The 18,751-nt window shown below is 42.3% G+C and overlaps 1 protein-coding gene across 1 annotated transcript in view; it reads right to left on the bottom strand.

The window, feature by feature from the left end:
* Positions 1-14,730, bottom strand: part of ccdc3b (coiled-coil domain containing 3b) — a 44,736-nt gene extending 30,006 nt beyond the window's left edge. The window contains exon 1 of the mRNA XM_014166755.3: positions 14,042-14,730. Coding sequence (XP_014022230.1) covers positions 14,042-14,397 — 356 coding nt within the window. The 5' untranslated portion in view covers positions 14,398-14,730. The remainder of the gene's footprint in view (positions 1-14,041) is intronic.
* Between the last annotated feature and the right edge of the window lie 4,021 nt (positions 14,731-18,751).

Genomic DNA, 18,751 nt, shown 5'->3' with positions numbered 1-18,751 from the left:
TGTGCCGGATATTTGTAATTTGTACTTGGAATAAAAAGGAAAAAATGTAATAAAATGGACTTTCATAAAGTTGGTGTAAACTTCCAATGCATTTCAACAATATTGCCAGATGGCCATGAACAGATTACATCAGACATGGTTACATCTGCTGCCTGTCAAGCAAGGTTAATACAAATCTCTGCAGTTGAAAATGAAATGCTAGTCTGAAAGAAATGGGAGATGTCTAGATGCTTTTTACAGTGGAGATCAAGTTTATAAATTGCCTGGTTTGGCTAATGAGACAGTGGACTGCACAGTCAAATACTGTAGAATAGTGAATAGGCTTTTCAACATCATAGCCTTAGCCGGTGGTATCTTTTGGAATAGACACTGGCTGGAATGAGGTTTTAACCAATCAGCATCCAGGATTAGACCCACCCGTTGTATAATATTTGTTAATGCTAGCGAGCCAGGCTAGCTATGCTATCACAGATGAAAGGGGAAAGATACTGTAAATAGCTAAATAAATCAAGCTAACATGTGATGTAGCATATAAGAGGGAGATGTGCATAGCTCACATTAGCTAGCTACCTTTCTAACAGCAGCTAACTGTAGCCCATTGGCATTTAGGGTTAATACAGGGCAGGTACTTGGATACAAGCTTGCTAACTAATCATAGGATATAGCCAGCTTGCTTTCAATAATGTTTCAACTCGAACTGGCAAGCTAATGTGTTAGATAGCTAGCCAACTAATTTCAAGTCGGACAAAGATAATGATAACTGACACGGATTTGCAAGTTGGGTAGCAAGCTAGCATTTTGGGGCTTCGTCTGCTAACCCAAAACAACATGCCTGTTCTCATAAAAGTTTATTGTGTATTTTCTAGGGCAAAAATAAATGAAGGATGGTACTCGTCTACTACAAATATAGCTATGGCTGTGGCAGCAAATAGCAAAACGTATCAGCAAACATTAGACGTAGACAGCTGGTTGCACCGTAACGGTGTCAGCATCACCGGCCTGAAAATATTATGTAGTTACCGTCCATCTATTAGCATATAAATTACTAGAGGCTACCTTTCCCCTAGGCTGAGTTTAGGGACCTACATCAAAGAAAGGGACAGAAAATAAAAATATTTTTGCAATTTGAGTGGTATCAATGGAAAGACTGGCTCTGTGGCTGCACTGCTAGCAACCAACTCTACTGAGTCAGTTACTGTGACTTAAATAACTTGCCAATAGCACTCAACAAGCATGGGAAATCAGTATCTCACATCCAAAGCCAGATACAATAGCTCTTAAGACATTTGGCAGCTCACGGATAGATTTGACATTGAATGAACAACAGATATTGAACATCAGCACAGTGCAAAGGAAAAAGAGAACCGTGAGATTTTGGTTTCTCCTGCGCCTGTCTTCCCTGCCACCTACATACATGATTATGACACTTTCACACTGAGGCCTGGTGGTTATCGAGGGGGAGTGTTGAAAAGATTTGTAAAATGCTGTGAGGAACTATTAGCCTATCATTCGCAATGGATGTTAAAAAAAGCTGACTTTGTTGACTTACTGTGTGAGGTGAGGTGAGGCTCAGCTTATTATTAGTGGTAGTCAGAAGTATCCTACTTAGTGCGTGCTCAGGCACGCGCACTCCGTCAACATTAGCAGGACAGAGAAATATACCAGAGACATGTTCACTGCTCACATGGATCGCTCCAAACAAAAGACAAGGAAAACAATTACAAAACTTGTAAATGGTATGAAACAAAAACCTAAACTTACTTCTCACAAGTGTAGCAGGTTAATGTGAATTCTGCAAACAACTTTTCCACTCTGAAAATTAATATATGCATTAAGTGACCCCTTAACACGCGAATCCCGTTAGCGGGATCGATTTGACAACAGCCAGTGAAATAGCACAGCGCCAAATTCAAAAAACAAAAATCTCATAATTCATATTTCTCACACATACAAGTATTATACATCATTTTAAAGATAAGATTCTCGTTAATCTAACCACAGTGTCCGATTTCAAAAAGGCTTTACGGCAAAAGCAAAACATTAGATTATGTTAGCACATCACCTAAACAAGAAAAGCCAAACCGCCATTTTCCAAGTAAGGAGAGACGTCACAAAAAACAGAAATACAGCTAAAATGAATTACTAACCTTTGACGATCTTCATCAGATGACACTCCCAGGACTCAATGTTAGACAATACATTTATGTTTTGTTAGATAAAGTTCATATTTATATCCAAAAACCCCATTTTACATTGGCGCGTGATGTTCAGAAAATGTATTACCACCCAAAACTTCCGGTGAATGAGCACATCAATTTACAAAAATACTCATCCTAAACGTTGATAAACTTTACAACAGTTATTGAAAGAATTATAGATACACTTCTCCTTAATGCAACCTCTGTGTTAGATTTCAAAATAGCTTTACGGCGAAAGCACATTTTTCAATATTCTGAGTACAGAGCTCAACCGTCAAAGCAAGCTATACAGATACCAGCAAAGTTCTGGAGTCAACTAAACTCAGAATTAGTATTATAAATATTCACTTACCTTTGCTGATCTTTGTCAGAATGCACTCCCATGACTCCTACTTCCACAAGAAATGTTTGTTTTGTTCGAAATACTCCATATTTATGTCCAAATACCTCCTTTTGTTCGCGCGCTCAGATCACTATCCAAAGGCATAATGCGCGAGCGTAAATCCAGACACGAAAAGTCAAAATGTTCCATTACCATTCGTAGAAACATGTCAAACGTTGTTTACAATCAATCCTTAGGGGGTTTTTTTTAACATAAAACGTCGATAATATTCCAACCCGACAATAGTGTATTAATTCCAGAAGAAAAAGAAGGAACGGTGCGCTCGCGCATAACCAAGTCCTTTGTCCTCAGGCAGTCCACTGATTGACTGAGCTCCTATTCTCTGCTCAGTAACAGGAGAAGGATGAAACAAGTTTCTAAAGGCTGTTGACAGCCAATGGAAGCCTTAGGAAGTGCAACGTGACCCCACAGACACTGTAGTTTCGATAAGGATTCAAAAGAAAAACTACAATTCTCACACTTCCTGGTTAGATTTTTCTCAGGTTTTTGCCTGCCATATGAGTTCTGTTATACTCACAGACATCATTCAAACAGTTTTAGAAACTTCAGAGTGTTTCCTATCCAAATACACGAATAATATGCATATCCTCCTTCTGAGTCTGAGAAGCAGGCAGGTTAATTTGGGCACGTTTTTCATCAGAATGTGAAAATACTGCCCCCTATCCTTAACAGGTTTTAACAGAAATTAATATAACCAAATGACAGGGATTAACGGTAAATTTACCACCGGTTACATATGTAATGGGGAATTTATTAAAATAAACAATCAAAGGGCAAACAATTCACACAATGAAACAACCCACTGGGCACAAACTGGTTGAATGAACGTTGAACCAATGTGGAATATACGGTGAACGTCTGTACCCAGAAGGAATTAAATGCGCAACAATTGGATGGAGTGCTGAGTGCGTTCTGGAGAGAGATTTCACATTATACTCATGACATTATCTTCACAAATATTTTAAATGCTTTTCCCTGACAGTCGCAACTCAATAATCAGCTAGGGCTATTGCCATGCGTGCTGCCCAAATTGCTGGCTTCCAAACAAGGCATAGGCCTAGGTTCTTGTGATTTGAAACAAACCACAGCAATTTTTTTTACGAAGCTAATGATCTTCTGCAGCTAAGTCATGCTCTCTGGTGAACTATTTTGAAATTATTGTATTTATTTCTGTAAAGAGAGGAGTAATTATATAATTTTGGCAAATGTATTTCAATTTACTTTAAGATGTGCTGCCTATGGTGCAGTAGTTGAAATTCAGAGCTTGAATAGCAAAAAGGATTAGTCTTAGGTCTTTGTCAGGTATCAGGACTATAAAGCCAATGCAACAGCCTGTTTAACAAACTATAACTTGCACATGGATGGTATTCATAAAAGTGCATTGCGGGCTACTAGGCTACTATTTTACTTTGCTGGGTTAGGGGGAGGGAGGCATATCAGCCAGGACCGGGCCTGTTACCAAGTCGTACTTACGTTTGTGAACTGAACACAATGGAGATATTATAACACTGTGACAAAAGCCTTGCAGTAGACAAGATCAAGTGTTTATTGCTCTCAGACAATGCTTTCACCTATTCTATTTTCTCAGATCAGTTATTATAGTAATTAGAAAATAGAGAAGGAAACTTCTTCCAGATTATAGTAGCCCTCCCTAGTGGCAGGCAGCTCAGTGTCTTGAGGCTTAAAGCTAGTCAGAGTACCACCACTGCATTGAGATTTATTTACCTACAGTAACTTGTGAAGACCCCCTTGTTAATGGCTGTCATGACCCCTTCACTTAATCTGGTTAGATGAAAGCAAGAGATGAACTATTAAGTCCTAACCTTGATATTAACTGTAAAGCCTTAACCTGTTAGGGCTAGGGGGCAGTATTTACACGGCCGGACAAAAAACGTACCCGATTTAATCTGGTTATTACTACTGCCCAGAAACCAGAATATGCATATAATTATTGGCTTTGGATAGAAAACACCCTAAAGTTTCTAAAACTGTTTGAATGGTGTCTGTGAGTATAACAGAACTCATATAGCAGGCAAAAACCTGAGAAGATTCCTTACAGGAAGTGGCCTGTCTGACAAGTTCTTGTTCTTCTTGACTCTCTTTATTGAAAACTTAGGATCTTTGCTGTAACGTGACACTTCCTACGGCTCCCATAGGCTCTCAGAACCCGGGAAAAAGCTGAATGATGTAATTCCAGCCACTGGCTGAAAAACATTAGCGCCTTTGGTAAGTGGTCGATCAGAGGACAATGAGACTGAGGCGCGTGCACGAGGCGACCCCATGTTTTTATTTTCTCTCTCTTTGTACTAAAACACAGATTCCCGGTCGGAATATTATCGCTTTTTTACGAGAAAAATGGCATAAAAATTGATTTTAAACAGCGGTTGACATGCTTCGAAGTACGGTAATGGAATATTTCGAATTTTTTTGTCACGAAACGCGTCGGGCGCGTCACCCTTCTTTACCCTTTCGGATAGTGTCTTGAACGCACTAACAAAACGCCGCTATTTGGATATAACTATGGATTATTTTGAACCAAACCAACATTTGTTATTGAAGTAGAAGTCCTGGGAGTGCATTCTGACGAAGAACAGCAAAGGTAATAACATTTTTCTTATAGTAAATCTGACTTTGGTGAGGGCTAAACTTGGTGGGTGTCTAAATAGCTAGCCCTGTGATGCCGGGCTATCTACTTAGAATATTGCAAAATGTGCTTTCACCGAAAAGCTATTTTAAAATCGGACATAGCGAGTGCATAGTGTATCTATAGTGTATCTATAATTCTTAAAATAATTGTTATGTTTTTTGTGAACGTTTATTGTGAGTAATTTAGTAAATTCACCGGAAGTTTGCGGGGGGTATGCTAGTTCTGAACGTCACATGCTAATGTAAAAAGCTGGTTTTTGATATAATTATGAACTTGATTGAACAAAACATGCATGTATTGTATAACATAATGTCCTAAGATTGTCATCTGATGAAGATCATCAAAGGTTAGTGCTGCATTTAGCTGTGGTTTGGGTTTATGTGACATTATATGCTAGCTTGAAAAATGGATGTCTGATTATTTCTGGCTGGGTACTCTGCTGACATAATCTAATGTTTTGCTTTTGTTGTAAAGCCTTTTTGAAATCGGACAGTGTGGTTAGATTAACGAGAGTCTTGTCTTTAAAATGGTGTAAAATAGTCATATGTTTGAGAAATTGAAGGAATAGCATTTCTAAGGTATTTGAATAACGCGCCACGGGATTCCACTGGCTGTTACGTAGGGATGAAATCGTCCCACTGGCCCTAGAGAAGTTAACACACACATTCTACTCACAGAATCACCAAGAATAATAATCTGTCTCTTCACTTTGTTAAACAGCAGACCAGCAACAATGTTATGGGAGTGAGACTGCTACATTTGGCACAGACAGGCAGACCAATCAACCAGTCTACAGTTTGGGTCCAGTGGGAGATTCCTTATTGCATTTCTTCCTATGCTAAACTATCCCTTTAGTCCTGTCCTGGGGACTCATAGTCGCGATTGATTAGGGGAGGCTGTTTCAGACTCTGTGATTTGGGGGGCTTTAACAGGAAATGGGAGATCACTGGAGACTCTGATGGAAACTTTTCAGCACTGGCTTGCTGATTCAACGCTTGAGAGAACCATGCTTGCAGAATGACGAGAACAATGCTTACTGGAACTGGAGACTCCTCTGTTAAAAGTTTAAGACGCAGGTCTGAGATTAGTTGAGAAGCTGCAGAGCAGCACTAGAGGCTCAGACAGACACATCCCCCTCCATCCCAGCATCCTAATGAAGGAAGGTACAGATGTAGGATCTTATTTGAGCCCTTTTGCTACAGCAGGGAAATTATCCTGAAGCAACAGGAAATGTGAATTATTATGTGGATTATATATAATGGATTTTTGTTGATACATTTTTCATTAGGGCAAATAAAGTCTGACCTGTTTAGTGAAAATTACAAACTTTAGAAGCCTTTTTAAACCTAGAATACACTACAAGTTTGCATTTCCTGCTGTACAGGTGTCAGGCCCTGACCTGAGAGAGACGTTTTTCTCTGTTTAGTTAGCTCAGGGTGTGATATGGGGTGGGCATTCTATGTATTTTATTTCTATGTTTTGGCCGGGTATGGTTTCCAATCAGAGGCAGCTGTCTATCGTTGTCTCTGATTGGGAGCCATACTTAGGCAGCCTTTCCCACCTGGGTTTTTGTGGGTAGTTATTTTCTGTTTTGTTTTTCTGTGACCTGACAGAACTGTTTGGCTGTTTTCGGTTTGTTTCTTTATGAAAGTGTTTTCATTGTCTAAAGAAATATAATGAACACTCACCACGCTGTGCTTTGGTCCCCTCCTTTCGACAGCCGTAACAACAGGAAAATTCTCAGCAACAAAAGAGTGATCAAATTACGATCCTACATATGTAATTCAGAGATGCATCAGAGGAGGTATACAGTATTCTAATATAGGCTTTTTATGAAACTTTTAGTGACAGTGTAACGCAGCACACTAAATGTCAATGTCTCGGGCTGTTTTATTCTAGTTTTCATTGCACCCTAAATCCTTGGGCCCATATGTCTGTGTCTTACTGTAACCCTTATTAGGTTGTTTCCTCCCATAGTAGCTGGCTGATTGCATCCCTATGGCTTGTAGTTGAGGACACTTTCAGATCAGCAAAACCCCCAAAATGCCTTAAGGATTTCCCAATGATGGAGAATGGTTATATCATGACACCATCAACCTGTCCTCTCAAATGGAACACACAATTTCCTTCCTATGTGTGTTTAAAACGTGCGTGTATGTAGTCTGTGTTAATGTCTGTGTGTTCATGTGGGAGTGTGTGCGTGTGTTTGAGTATATGGATTGGCAACAGGGGGCCTATGAACCTGGGGTCTTCAAAAAACGATTGAAAATGCAGCTGGCCATCCAACTAATCCACACACACACACACACACACACACACACACACACACACACACACACACACACACACACACACACACACACACACACTCTTTCCCTCTGACTATCTAAACACACGGTCACTATTGTACTTGGCGCTGGACCTCCATGCGGGATAGCTGAACACTCCACACTGGAACGCCTTTGAAAGACTCTTTGAATGACTGTGCACTTATCTGTTCTAGGTGCTGAGAATGAAAGGAACACAGGAAGACTTGAGACATCAGTTAAACGTGTCGGCACAAGTTAATCTCCCAGAACAGAAGGCTGGTGTTATTCAGCAGGGTTGTTCCGTGTTTGGGAAACAATAGACTTCCCAGCCAGCCTGTGGTTGGTGTGGAGATAACACCATCAGCCTAAACTCCTAGCTTTGAGGGTCTTCCCTAAGCGGTTGGGAACTGTCAGCCTCTAATTACACAAGCTGGAAAGCCATGGCCACTTTTTTATATGATTGCTGTGTTGTTCCCCTCTAACACCAAGGGAGATGCAGTGCCTTCAGAAAGTATTCAGACCCCTTGACTTATTCCACATTTAGTTGTTTTACAGCTTGAATTCAAAATGGATTGAATCATTTTTTTTTCACCCATCTACACACAATACAACATAATGACAAATTGAAAACATGTTTTTATAATTTTTTTCACATTTAGAAAAAATTTAATACATAAACAAATAATTTACGTAAGTATTCACACTCCTAAGTCAATACATGTTACATTCACCTTTGGCAGTGATTACAGCTTTGAGTCTTTCTGGGTAAGTCTCCAAGAGGTTTTCACATCTGGATTGTACAATATTTGCACATTATTCTTTAAGAAATTTGTCAAGCTCTGTCAAGTTGGTTATTGATCATTGCTAGACAGACATTTTCAAGTCTTGCCATGGATTTTCTAAACGATTTAAGTCAAAACTGTAACTAGGCCTCTCAGTAACATTCAATGTCGTCTTGCTAAGCAACTCCAGTGTATATTTGGACTTGTGTTTGAGGTTATTGTCCTACTGAAAGGTGAATTTGTCTCCCATCGTCTGTTGGAAAGCAGATGGAACCAGGTTTTCAACTAGGATTTTGCCTGTGCTTAGCTCTATTCTGTTGCTTTTTATCCTAAAAAAAATCTCCCTAGTCCGATGACAAGCATACGCATAACAAAATCGAATCAAATAAAATGTTATTTGTCACATGCGCCGAATACAACTATTGTAGGCCTTACCTTGAAATGCTTGCTTATGAGCCCAACTCAACATTACAGAGTTAAAAAATAGTAACACACGAGGAATAAAATAAATAAAATATACAACAATGGAGCTATATTCAGGGAGTACCAGAACCAGATCGATGTGCAGAGGTACGAGTTATTTGAGGTAGATATGTACATGAAGGCAGGGTAAAGTGACTAGGCATCCAGATAGATAATAATAATAAGAGTAAAATAAAGAACAGAGTAGCAGCAGCAAATGATGTGTGTAAAAGTGTGTGTGTGTGAGTGTGCTGTGTCAGTATGCGTGTGTGTGTTTGTGTGTGTGTGTACATGCATACGTAATACATGTAAATGTGTGTGGGTTTTGTCTGGGAGTGGCAATGTAGTGTGTGTGAGTGAGCGTGTATATGGTTTGTATATGTAGTCTAGTGAGTGTGCGTAGGGTCAGTGCAAGATAGAGTCAGTGTAGATAGTCGGGTACCATTAATTGGCTATTTAGTCTTATGGCATGGGGGTAGAAGCTGTCTCGGAGCCTGTTGGTCCGAGAGCCAATGCTCCGTTACCATTTGCGGGATGGTGCAGAGTGAACAGTCTATAGGTTGGGTGACTGGAGTCTTTAGCAATTTTTCGGGCCTTCCTCTGATTCCGCCTGATAAAGAGGTCCTGGATGGCAGGGAGCTCGGCCCCAGTCATGTACTGGTCTGTCCGCACCATCCTCTGTAGAGCTTTGCGAGGGCCCCTACCAAACCCTCTTCAAGACTGTGCGGGTGTGTGTTGACCATGTTAATTAAGTCCTTAGTGATGTGGATGCCAAGGAACTTGAAGCTCTCGACTCGCTCCACAACAGCTCTCTCAATGTGAATGGGGGCGTGCTCTCCCCTCTTTCTCCTATAGTCCACGATCAGCTCACTGAGGGAGAGGTTGTTGTCCTTTTGTCACACTGCTAAGTCTCGTACCTCCTCCCTGTAAGCTGACTCATCGCCGTTGGTGATTAGGCCTACAATCGTAGTGTCGTCAGCAAACTTGATGATGGTGTTTGAGTCGTGCGTGGCCACACAGTCGTGGGTGAACAAGGAGTACAGGAGGAGACTAAGCACACCCCTGAGGGACCTCTGTGTTGAGGGTCAGCATGGTGGAGATGTTGTTGCCTACCCTCACCACCTGAAGGAGGCCCATCAGGAAGTCCAGGATACAGTTGCAGTGGAATGGGTTTAGTTCCAGGGTCCTTAGTTTGGTGATGAGCTTAGAGGGGACTATGGTGTTTAACGCTGAGCTGTAGTCTATGAACAGCATTCTCACATAGTTATTTCCCCTGTTATCCAGGTGGGAGAGGGCAGTGTGAAATGCAATTGAGATTTCGTCAACTGTGGATCTTTTGGGGCGGTATGTGAATGGGAGTGGGTCTAGGTCCCGTGTGACTCAGTTGGTAGAGTGTGGTGTTTGCCATGCTAGGGTTGTGGGTTCGATTCCCACGGGGGACCAGTATGGAAAAAAATGTATGCATTCACTACTGTAAATTGCTCTTGATAAGAGTGTCTGCTAAATGACTTAAATGTAAAAAAAATAAATGTCTGGGATAATGGTGTTGATGTGTGTTGAAAGCAGCCTTTCAAAGCACTTCATAATTTCTAATGTGTGCTACACGGCGATAGTCATTTATGCAGGTTACCTTGGAGCTCCTAGAAACAGGGACAATGGTGGTCATCTTCAAACATGTTGGGATTAGAGACTGGGACAAGGAGAGATTGAAAATGTTTGTGAAGACACTTGCCAGTTTGTCTGGGCATGCCTTGAGAATGCTCCCTGGTTTTCCGTCTGGCCTGTCGGCCTAGTAAGTGTTAACCTGTTAAAATATTTTGCTCACATCAGCCATGGAGAGTGAGATCTGAAAAAACAGGGGCTTTCATGTTATATGCCTTGAAGCGAGCATAAAAAGGCATTTAGCTCATTTGGGAGTTCTGCATGGCTAGGTTTCCCTTTGTAATCCGTTATCGTCTGCAAGCCCTGCCACATATGACAAGCGTTGGAGCTGGTGTAACAGGATTCCACCTTCAGCCTATATTGTCCTTTTGCATGTTTGATGTCTTGTCGGAAGTCGGAGCGAGCTTTCTTTTATGAGTCCATGTCCGTGTCCCGTTCCTTGTAAGCGGTAGCTCTAGCCTTTAGCCCAGCGCGGATATTGCCTGTAATCCATGATTTTAGGTTTGGATACGTTTTTATAGTCACTGTAGGGACGACATCGTCTATACATTTATTGATGAAGCCCGTGACTGTTGTGGTAAAAGCCTCAATGCTATCGGATGAATCCTGGAACATATCCCATTCTGTACAAGCAAAACGGTCTTGTAGCCTCGCGTCTGCTTCATCTGTATTGAGCGCATCACTGATACTTACTGCTTGAGTTTTGTTTGTAAACAGGAAGCAGGAGAATGGAGTCTGGGTCAGATTTGCCAAAGGGAGGACAAGGGAGGGGCTTGTATGCATTTCTGTGGGTAGAATAAAAGTGGTCTAGACTTTTAGTGCCCCTAGTGGCGCAGGAGACTTGTAGGTAGAAGTGACAAAGGACGGTTTTAAGTCTCCCCGCATTAAAGTCTCCTCCCACCAGAAACGCTGCCTCTGGGCAAGCGGTTTCTTGTTTGTTTATGGCCTCATACTGTTCGTTGACTGCCAGAGTGGTGTTGGCTTGTGGAGTTACGTAGACAGCCATGATAATTTCAAATGAGAACTCTCTTGATAGATTAAAGGGTCTGTAGATTACCATGAGGTTGTGAGGATCGACGCTGGTAGAGACGAGAAGCAGGTACAGGGAGTGAACATTTAATTATCAATGGACATGGAACGGAACAGGACGGGACAGCGTCTGGACAAGAACACATAACGACATTAATGCGGACACAGGGAACAAATGGGGGAGCAGACAGTTAGACGGGGCAATTCACAAAGGGAAGGAGTCCAGGTGAGTCCAATGAGCATTGCTGCGCGTAATGATGGTGACAGATGTGCGAAATGAAGGACAGCCTGGCCCCTCCAGCGCCGGAGAGGGAGAGCGGGAGCAGGCATGACAGAGGTATTCTATATCAGGTGGGAAAAAGCTTGAGATTTCCTTCACACTTGAAGCAGAACACTAGTTGTTATTTATGAAAAAAACACACTCTACCTCCTTTCGACTTTCCCGAAGCCGCCGTATGATCCTGCCGCTGCATGGAGACTCCACCAAGTACTACGTGCATAGCGTCAACATCCAGACACGTTTCAGTAAGAGATATAATATTTCTGCTTTTCAAGTCTCTCTGATAGAATGCCTGTATCTTTGTAGTGACTGGGTGTATTGATACAACATCCAAAGTGTAATTAATAACTTCACCATGCTCAATGATACAGTGCCCGCCCTAATTTTTGGGACAGTGACGTAATTTTTTTTACTCCACATGTGTAATTTTGGAGTCACTTTTATCGTAAATAATAATAGAATATGTTTTTAAACACTTCTACTATCACGACTTCCGCCGAAGTTGGTCCCTCTCCTTGTTCGGGCAGCGTTCGGCGGTCGACGTCACCGACCTTCTAGCCATCGCCGATCCACTTTTCATTTTCCATTGGTTTTATCTTGTCTTCCATCACACCTGGTTCCAATTCCATCAATTACATGTTGTGTATTTAACCCTCTGTTACCCCCAATGTCCTTGTCCGTAATTGTTTCTTGTAGTGCTTGTGCACGGTATGCTGGTTATTACTAGGTTTTGTTTGACCCATTTCATGTATTGTTATGTTTATGTTTATTAAACGACACCGTTGTAAATCAGTTTCCGCTCTCCTGCGCCTGACTTCTCTGCCACCAGTACGCACCTCATTACATCTACATCAATGTGGATGCTACCATGATTGTGGATAGTCCTGAATGAATCGTGAATAATGAAGAGTGAGAAAGTTACAGACGCAAACAAATATCATACCCCCAAGACATGCTAACCTCTCACCATTATAATAACATGAGAGGTTAGAAAGAAGAAGAAATGCTTCACTGTCCCAATAATTATGGAGGGCATATTCAATGTCCACTTTTTTTTTTTTTTTTTTTTACCAATCTACCAATAAGTGCACTTGTTTGTGAGGCATTGGAAAACCTCCTTGGTCTTAGTGGTTGAATCTGTGTTTGAAATCTACTGCTCGACTGAGGGACCTTAAAGAATAATTGTATGTGTGGGGTACAGAGATGCGGTAATCAATTCAAAAATCATGTTAAACACTATTATTGCACACAGAGTGATACTATGCAACTTATTAAGCAATTATTTACTCCTGAAATTATTTAGGCTTGCCATAACAAAGGGGGGGCATTTTCCCCCCAAATTTCGTGATATCCAATTTGTAGTTGCAGTCTTGTCCCATCGCTTCAACTCCCATACGGACTCGGGAGAGGCGAACTCACTGTCTCAAAACATTTAAGCTTTTAATTTTCTATTAATTTCACTTTAACATTATGAAGTATCGTGTGTAAGCCAGTGACACAAATCTAAATTTAATCATTTATAAATTCAGGTTGTAACAACAAAATGTGGAGAAAGTCAAGGGGTGTGAATACTTTCTGAAGGCACTGTATCAAACTCAATTATCTCCTACTCCTGCACATTGACTGATTCGGGACTGGTACCCCGTGTATATGGCCAAGTTATTGTTACACATTGTGTATTTATTCCTTTTGTTCCATTTTTTTTCTAGATTTTTCTCTGCATTGTTGGGAAGGGCCTGTAAGTAACTATTTCACTGTTAATCTACACCTGCTGTTTATAAATGATCTAACAAATAAAATGTGATTTGTAACTTTACAGGGGTTACTTCTAAACGACCTGAATCTGATCATCTTTTCAATCTGTTGATATTTATCTCACATGCGAAACGGTTTGTGGAATCTAGCTACACAATATGACACACTATAATATTGCGCGCACACACACCCATGGTTTGGTTTATTCTTTCTGCTGTGTTTGCTTGCCACTTGGGTCTTCCAAAGTCTAAAACATATCCCAAGACAATCCTAAGGGCAGACCCAGCACTCTCAACTCTATTCCACCTAGTGTCTATTCATCAGACAAAAGTTTCTCATTAAACTGTTAAAAGGTTAACACCGCTGGAAATGTAAGGGTTATATTATATCTAGACACAATACATCTCTATATGTCGATATTCTGGTGTATTGTACTTGTGTCATTTCAGTCTTTAAACTTGCTTGAAAGTGATAAATGCTCCTCCATCAACACCAGGACTTCACGGTCTCTTACCTCAGAAAGAAATAGTAAGAGCTATTCTCCACGACGCTGTAGGAGTAACAGGGGAAGTAGCCCAACCCGGTGACATTGAACCGGGAGCCGGTGGGGACCTCCAGCATGCTGCCCCACGCCTGGTCGCATTGCAGCTCGATCTCTGCGGAGAAGAAGAGGTCCGTGTCATACTGCCAAGGCAGGTAGTTATACACACTGTACGAGTCCTTGTGCAGCGCAAGCACCTTGGCGAACACGATGATCTCCGCGAGCTCCGCACGGCACGCCTCAGTCTGGGGTCTCCAGTCGTGTGCCAACTGACATCCCCAAACCCTGCTCAGACAGGTCGCCAGAATCAACGCAAAAATAGCACCCATTTCTGGTAACTGCAGGTTTCGATTGCAGCCCACGCCAAATTCGGGGCAGTGAAGGGTGTGCGGGCTGGTGAGAGTTACAGGACCAGGACCACAGACTTCTCATCAAACTGTCAGGCACGACTGTATTCCATGGGCTTGTCAGCGCATGTAGCATCAATATGTGACAGGTATCATACAAGTAGGCTATGCTCTCTTTATAAATAACAGCAGGAAAGTGACATAAAGTAAGTTGTTGCATTCAAATTCAATAGCAGTTACTTATGCTAAACCCTCTTCCCTCATCCCCTCCTGCACGCTAGGCTACACTGTGAGTGCTGATCTAAAATTACGCGCAGCTTCCCTGGATCCTGTGAGTAGAGGCGCTCCGTGCGCTTGACATCTGACACGCGTTAAAGTAGGCTATTCTGACTAGCCAAGAGAACACCTTGTCTATTAGCTAACACTTTATAATACATAACCTCTCTCAATTATACATGCATGGGGTAATCTTGCTTCTACAACTGCATTGCTTGCTGGTTGGGTTTCTGTATCGGCCCTTTTTGACATCTACTGATACATGTGATTGATTGATCGGGGTTATCAACAGTGCCATTGCTTAAAATTGAGATCCTATCGAATGTTTTTATTTTATAATCCTCCAAAATTGCAGACCGTGGTCTACTTCCATACATTTCCAACATCACATAATATTGGGTTTATTTCTATACTTCTGTATTTTTTCGATCACAATAAGCCTTGTAAAATGTACTAAAAGACATTTGTTTTCAGCCCCTCACAACAGCAACCTTATCACAGACACAAACTATGTCCTATGGGGACATGACTTCTGAGATATGATGAACTGGGGCCCCGCCCACTCCACGTGTGATAACAAGTTGGGGGTGCAGTCACAAATTAGGCTACACCTAAGAGCAAATTAGACCACCAGATAACTTTCTAATCAGTCTGGTATCTGAAAAATATATGAGTTGCTGCTAAGCGTCAGAGGTCAAGAATACTGTACATTTCCCAAATGTCTCAGGCTCAAAAGCCCAACAGAACAGTAGGCTCATACATTGACATGTAACATCATGTCTGTGTACCTGCATTGCACCTCTGTCATGGGAATGTCCTTCCCAGCAGAAGAGCCCCCAGTTGTCTTCTCTTTAGTAACCTCATCCTGGAATGAGATTACCCAGCAAACATGACACCTATGTTGTTATTACACAGCCTAGCCCACAACAAGCCCATATCAATCCCACATTACATTTACATTTTAGTCATTTAGCAGAAGCTCTTACCCAGAGCAACTTACAGTAGTGAATGCATACATTTCTTTCTCCATACTGGTGCCCCGTGGGAATTGAACCCACAACCCTGGCGTTGCAAACACCATGCTCTACCAACTGAGCCACACAGGACAGACATGGTTAAGCCTAAACCCAACATATAGGCTAGCCCAGTGTTTCCCAACCAGGGGTAGGTGTACCCCTAGGGGTACATGGGCAGTCCCCAGTGAGTACGTGGGAAGATTTAAAAAAATGTGAAGTAAAAAAATATAAGAAAAATATAACCAACAAAATACACCGCTCAAAAAAATAAAGGGAACACTAAAATAACACATCCTAGATCTGAATGAATTAAATAATCTTATTAAATACTTTTTTCTTTACATAGTTGAATGTGCTGACAACAAAATCACACAAAAATAATCAATGGAAATCCAATTTATCAACCCATGGAGGTCTGGATTTGGAGTCACACTCAAAATTAAAGTGGAAAACCACACTACAGGCTGATCCAACTTTAATGTAATGTCCTTAAAACAAGTCAAAATGAGGCTCAGTAGTGTGTGTGGCCTCCACGTGCCTGTATGATCTCCCTACAACGCCTGGGCATGCTCCTGATGAGGTGGCGGATGGTCTCCTGAGGGATCTCCTCCCAGACCTGGACTAAAGCATCCGCCAACTCCTGGACAGTCTGTGATGCAACGTGGCGTTGGTGGATGGAGCGAGACATGATGTCCCAGATGTGCTCAATTGGATTCAGGTCTGGGGAATAGGCGGGCCAGTCCATAGCATCAATGCCTTCCTCTTGCAGGAACTGCTGACACACTCCAGCCACATGAGGTCTAGCATTGTCTTGCATTAGGAGGAATCCAGGGCCAACCGCACCAGCATATGGTCTCACAAGGGGTCTGAGGATCTCATCTCGGTACCTAATGGCAGTCAGGCTATCTCTGGCGAGCACATGGAGGACTGTGGGGTCCCCCCAAAGAAATGCCACCCCACACCATGACTGACCCACCGCCAAACCGGTCATGCTGGAGGATGTTGCAGGCAGCAGAACGTTCTCCACGGCGTCTCCAGACTCTGTCACATCTGTCACATGTGCTCAGTGTGAACCTGCTTTCATCTGTGAAGAGCACAGGGCGCCAGTGGCGAATTTGCCAATCTTGGTGTTCTCTGGCAAATGCCAAACATCCTGCATGGTGTTGGGCTGTAAGCACAACCCCCACCTGTGGACGTCGGGCCCTCATACCACCCTCATGGAGTCTGTTTCTGACCGTTTCAGCAGACACATGCACATTTGTGGCCTGCTGGAGGTCATTTTGCAGGGCTCTGGCAGTGCTCCTCCTGCTCCTCCTTGCACTAAGGCGGAGGTAGCGGTCCTGCTGCTGGGTTGTTGCCCTCCTACGGCCTCCTCCACGTCTCCTGATGTACTGGCCTGTCTCCTGGTAGCACCTCCATGCTCTAGACACTACGCTGACAGACACAGCAAACCTTCTTGCCACAGCTCGCATTGATGTGCCATCCTGGATGAGCTGCACTACCTGAGCCACTTGTGTGGGTTGTAGACTCTCTCTCATGATACCACTAGAGTGAAAGCACCGCCAGCATTCAAAAGTGACCAAAACATCAGCCAGGAAGCATAGGAACTTAGAAGTGGTCTGTGGTCACCACCTGCAGAACCACTCCTTTATTGGGGGTGTCTTGCTAATTGCCTATAATTTCCACCTGTTGTCTATTCCATTTGCACAACAGCATGTGAAATTTATTGTCAATCAGTGTTGCTTCCTAAGTGGACAGTTCGATGTCACAGAAGTGTGATTGAATTGGAGTTACATTGTGTTGTTTAAGTGTTCCCTTTATTTTTTTGAGCAGTGTATATGTTCAAGTTATTTAAATCTTAATTGTCAGGAAAACATTTACTGAGATCACTGGTGTGAAATCTCTAGTTATTTTATATTTATAGGCCTATTTTGTTAACTATAGTTTCTGCTACTGCGCGCCCGCCCTTTGGGTCAATGGTTGATCCTCTGTGTCACGGTTGTCGTTGGTTAAGGAGGACCAAAACGCAGCAGGTATGTGGATGCTCATCTTGTGTATTTATTTACAAACTAAATGAACACCAAAACAACGAAACGAACTCACGAACAACAAAACAGTCTTACAAGGCTAAACTCAGAACAATCTCCCACAATTAAACAGACAAACACACCCAACTAATATAGGACTTCCAATCAAAGGCAACACCACACAGCCGCCTTCAATTGGAAGTCCACCCCAATTAACCAAACATAGACATACAACTAACTAGATCAACATAGAAATACGTAAACAAGGAACAGTGCCCAAAAACCCCGGAATAATAAATCAAACACCCTCCTAACTAACACACCACCCTGAACCACATAAAACAAATACCCTCTGCCACGTCCTGACCAAACTAAAATGACAATTAACCCTTATACTGGCCAGGACGTGACACTCTGCTTGCGCCGAGTGCATGTGATCCTTTGCTCTGTGCGCTAGAGTGCCTGCTACTCTTATCCTCGCAGAAACTATGATTGATAAGACAGCAGTTGATGCACTGAAGACGGTACCATTGTCAAATAACATAGTGTGCTGTACGATCGAGGACATGGGCATTGATATTGTGGATCAAGTGCTGATAAAATATTAATTCCGGTCCATTTTCTCTGCAGTTAGAGATATCGACTGATGTCATTGGGGAAGGCAATTTGATTGCGTTTGTGCCATACAGAAACATTTAGGAAATTAATGAGCAGATTCTGTTCTGCAAGAAGTTAACGGGGAGAACTACGGGTGAGGATGTGTTTCACGCTATTGACACCTTTTTCTCACAGCACAATCTGGATTGGGAAATCCTGTGTTCATGTGTGCACGGTTCGTGTTGCATCAATGCCTGGGACTCGCAGTGGCGGATTTAGGCATAGGCGACATGGGCAGGCGCCTAGGGCGGCATCTTGCCGTGGGCGGCATGGGGCGCCCGCACAAAAAAAAATTAATAATAATAATAATATTCCGAATGGTGACATTTGCGCAATCGGTTTTCTATCGCTCATTTACAC

The sequence above is a fragment of the Salmo salar genome, chromosome 22 (genome assembly GCF_965601325.2).
Source record: "Salmo salar chromosome 22, fSalSal1, whole genome shotgun sequence".
In the NCBI taxonomy this organism is placed as follows: Eukaryota; Metazoa; Chordata; class Actinopteri; order Salmoniformes; family Salmonidae; genus Salmo; species Salmo salar.
The sequence above is the reverse complement of the archived record's forward strand: the minus strand, read 5'-3'. Positions and strand labels throughout refer to the sequence as shown.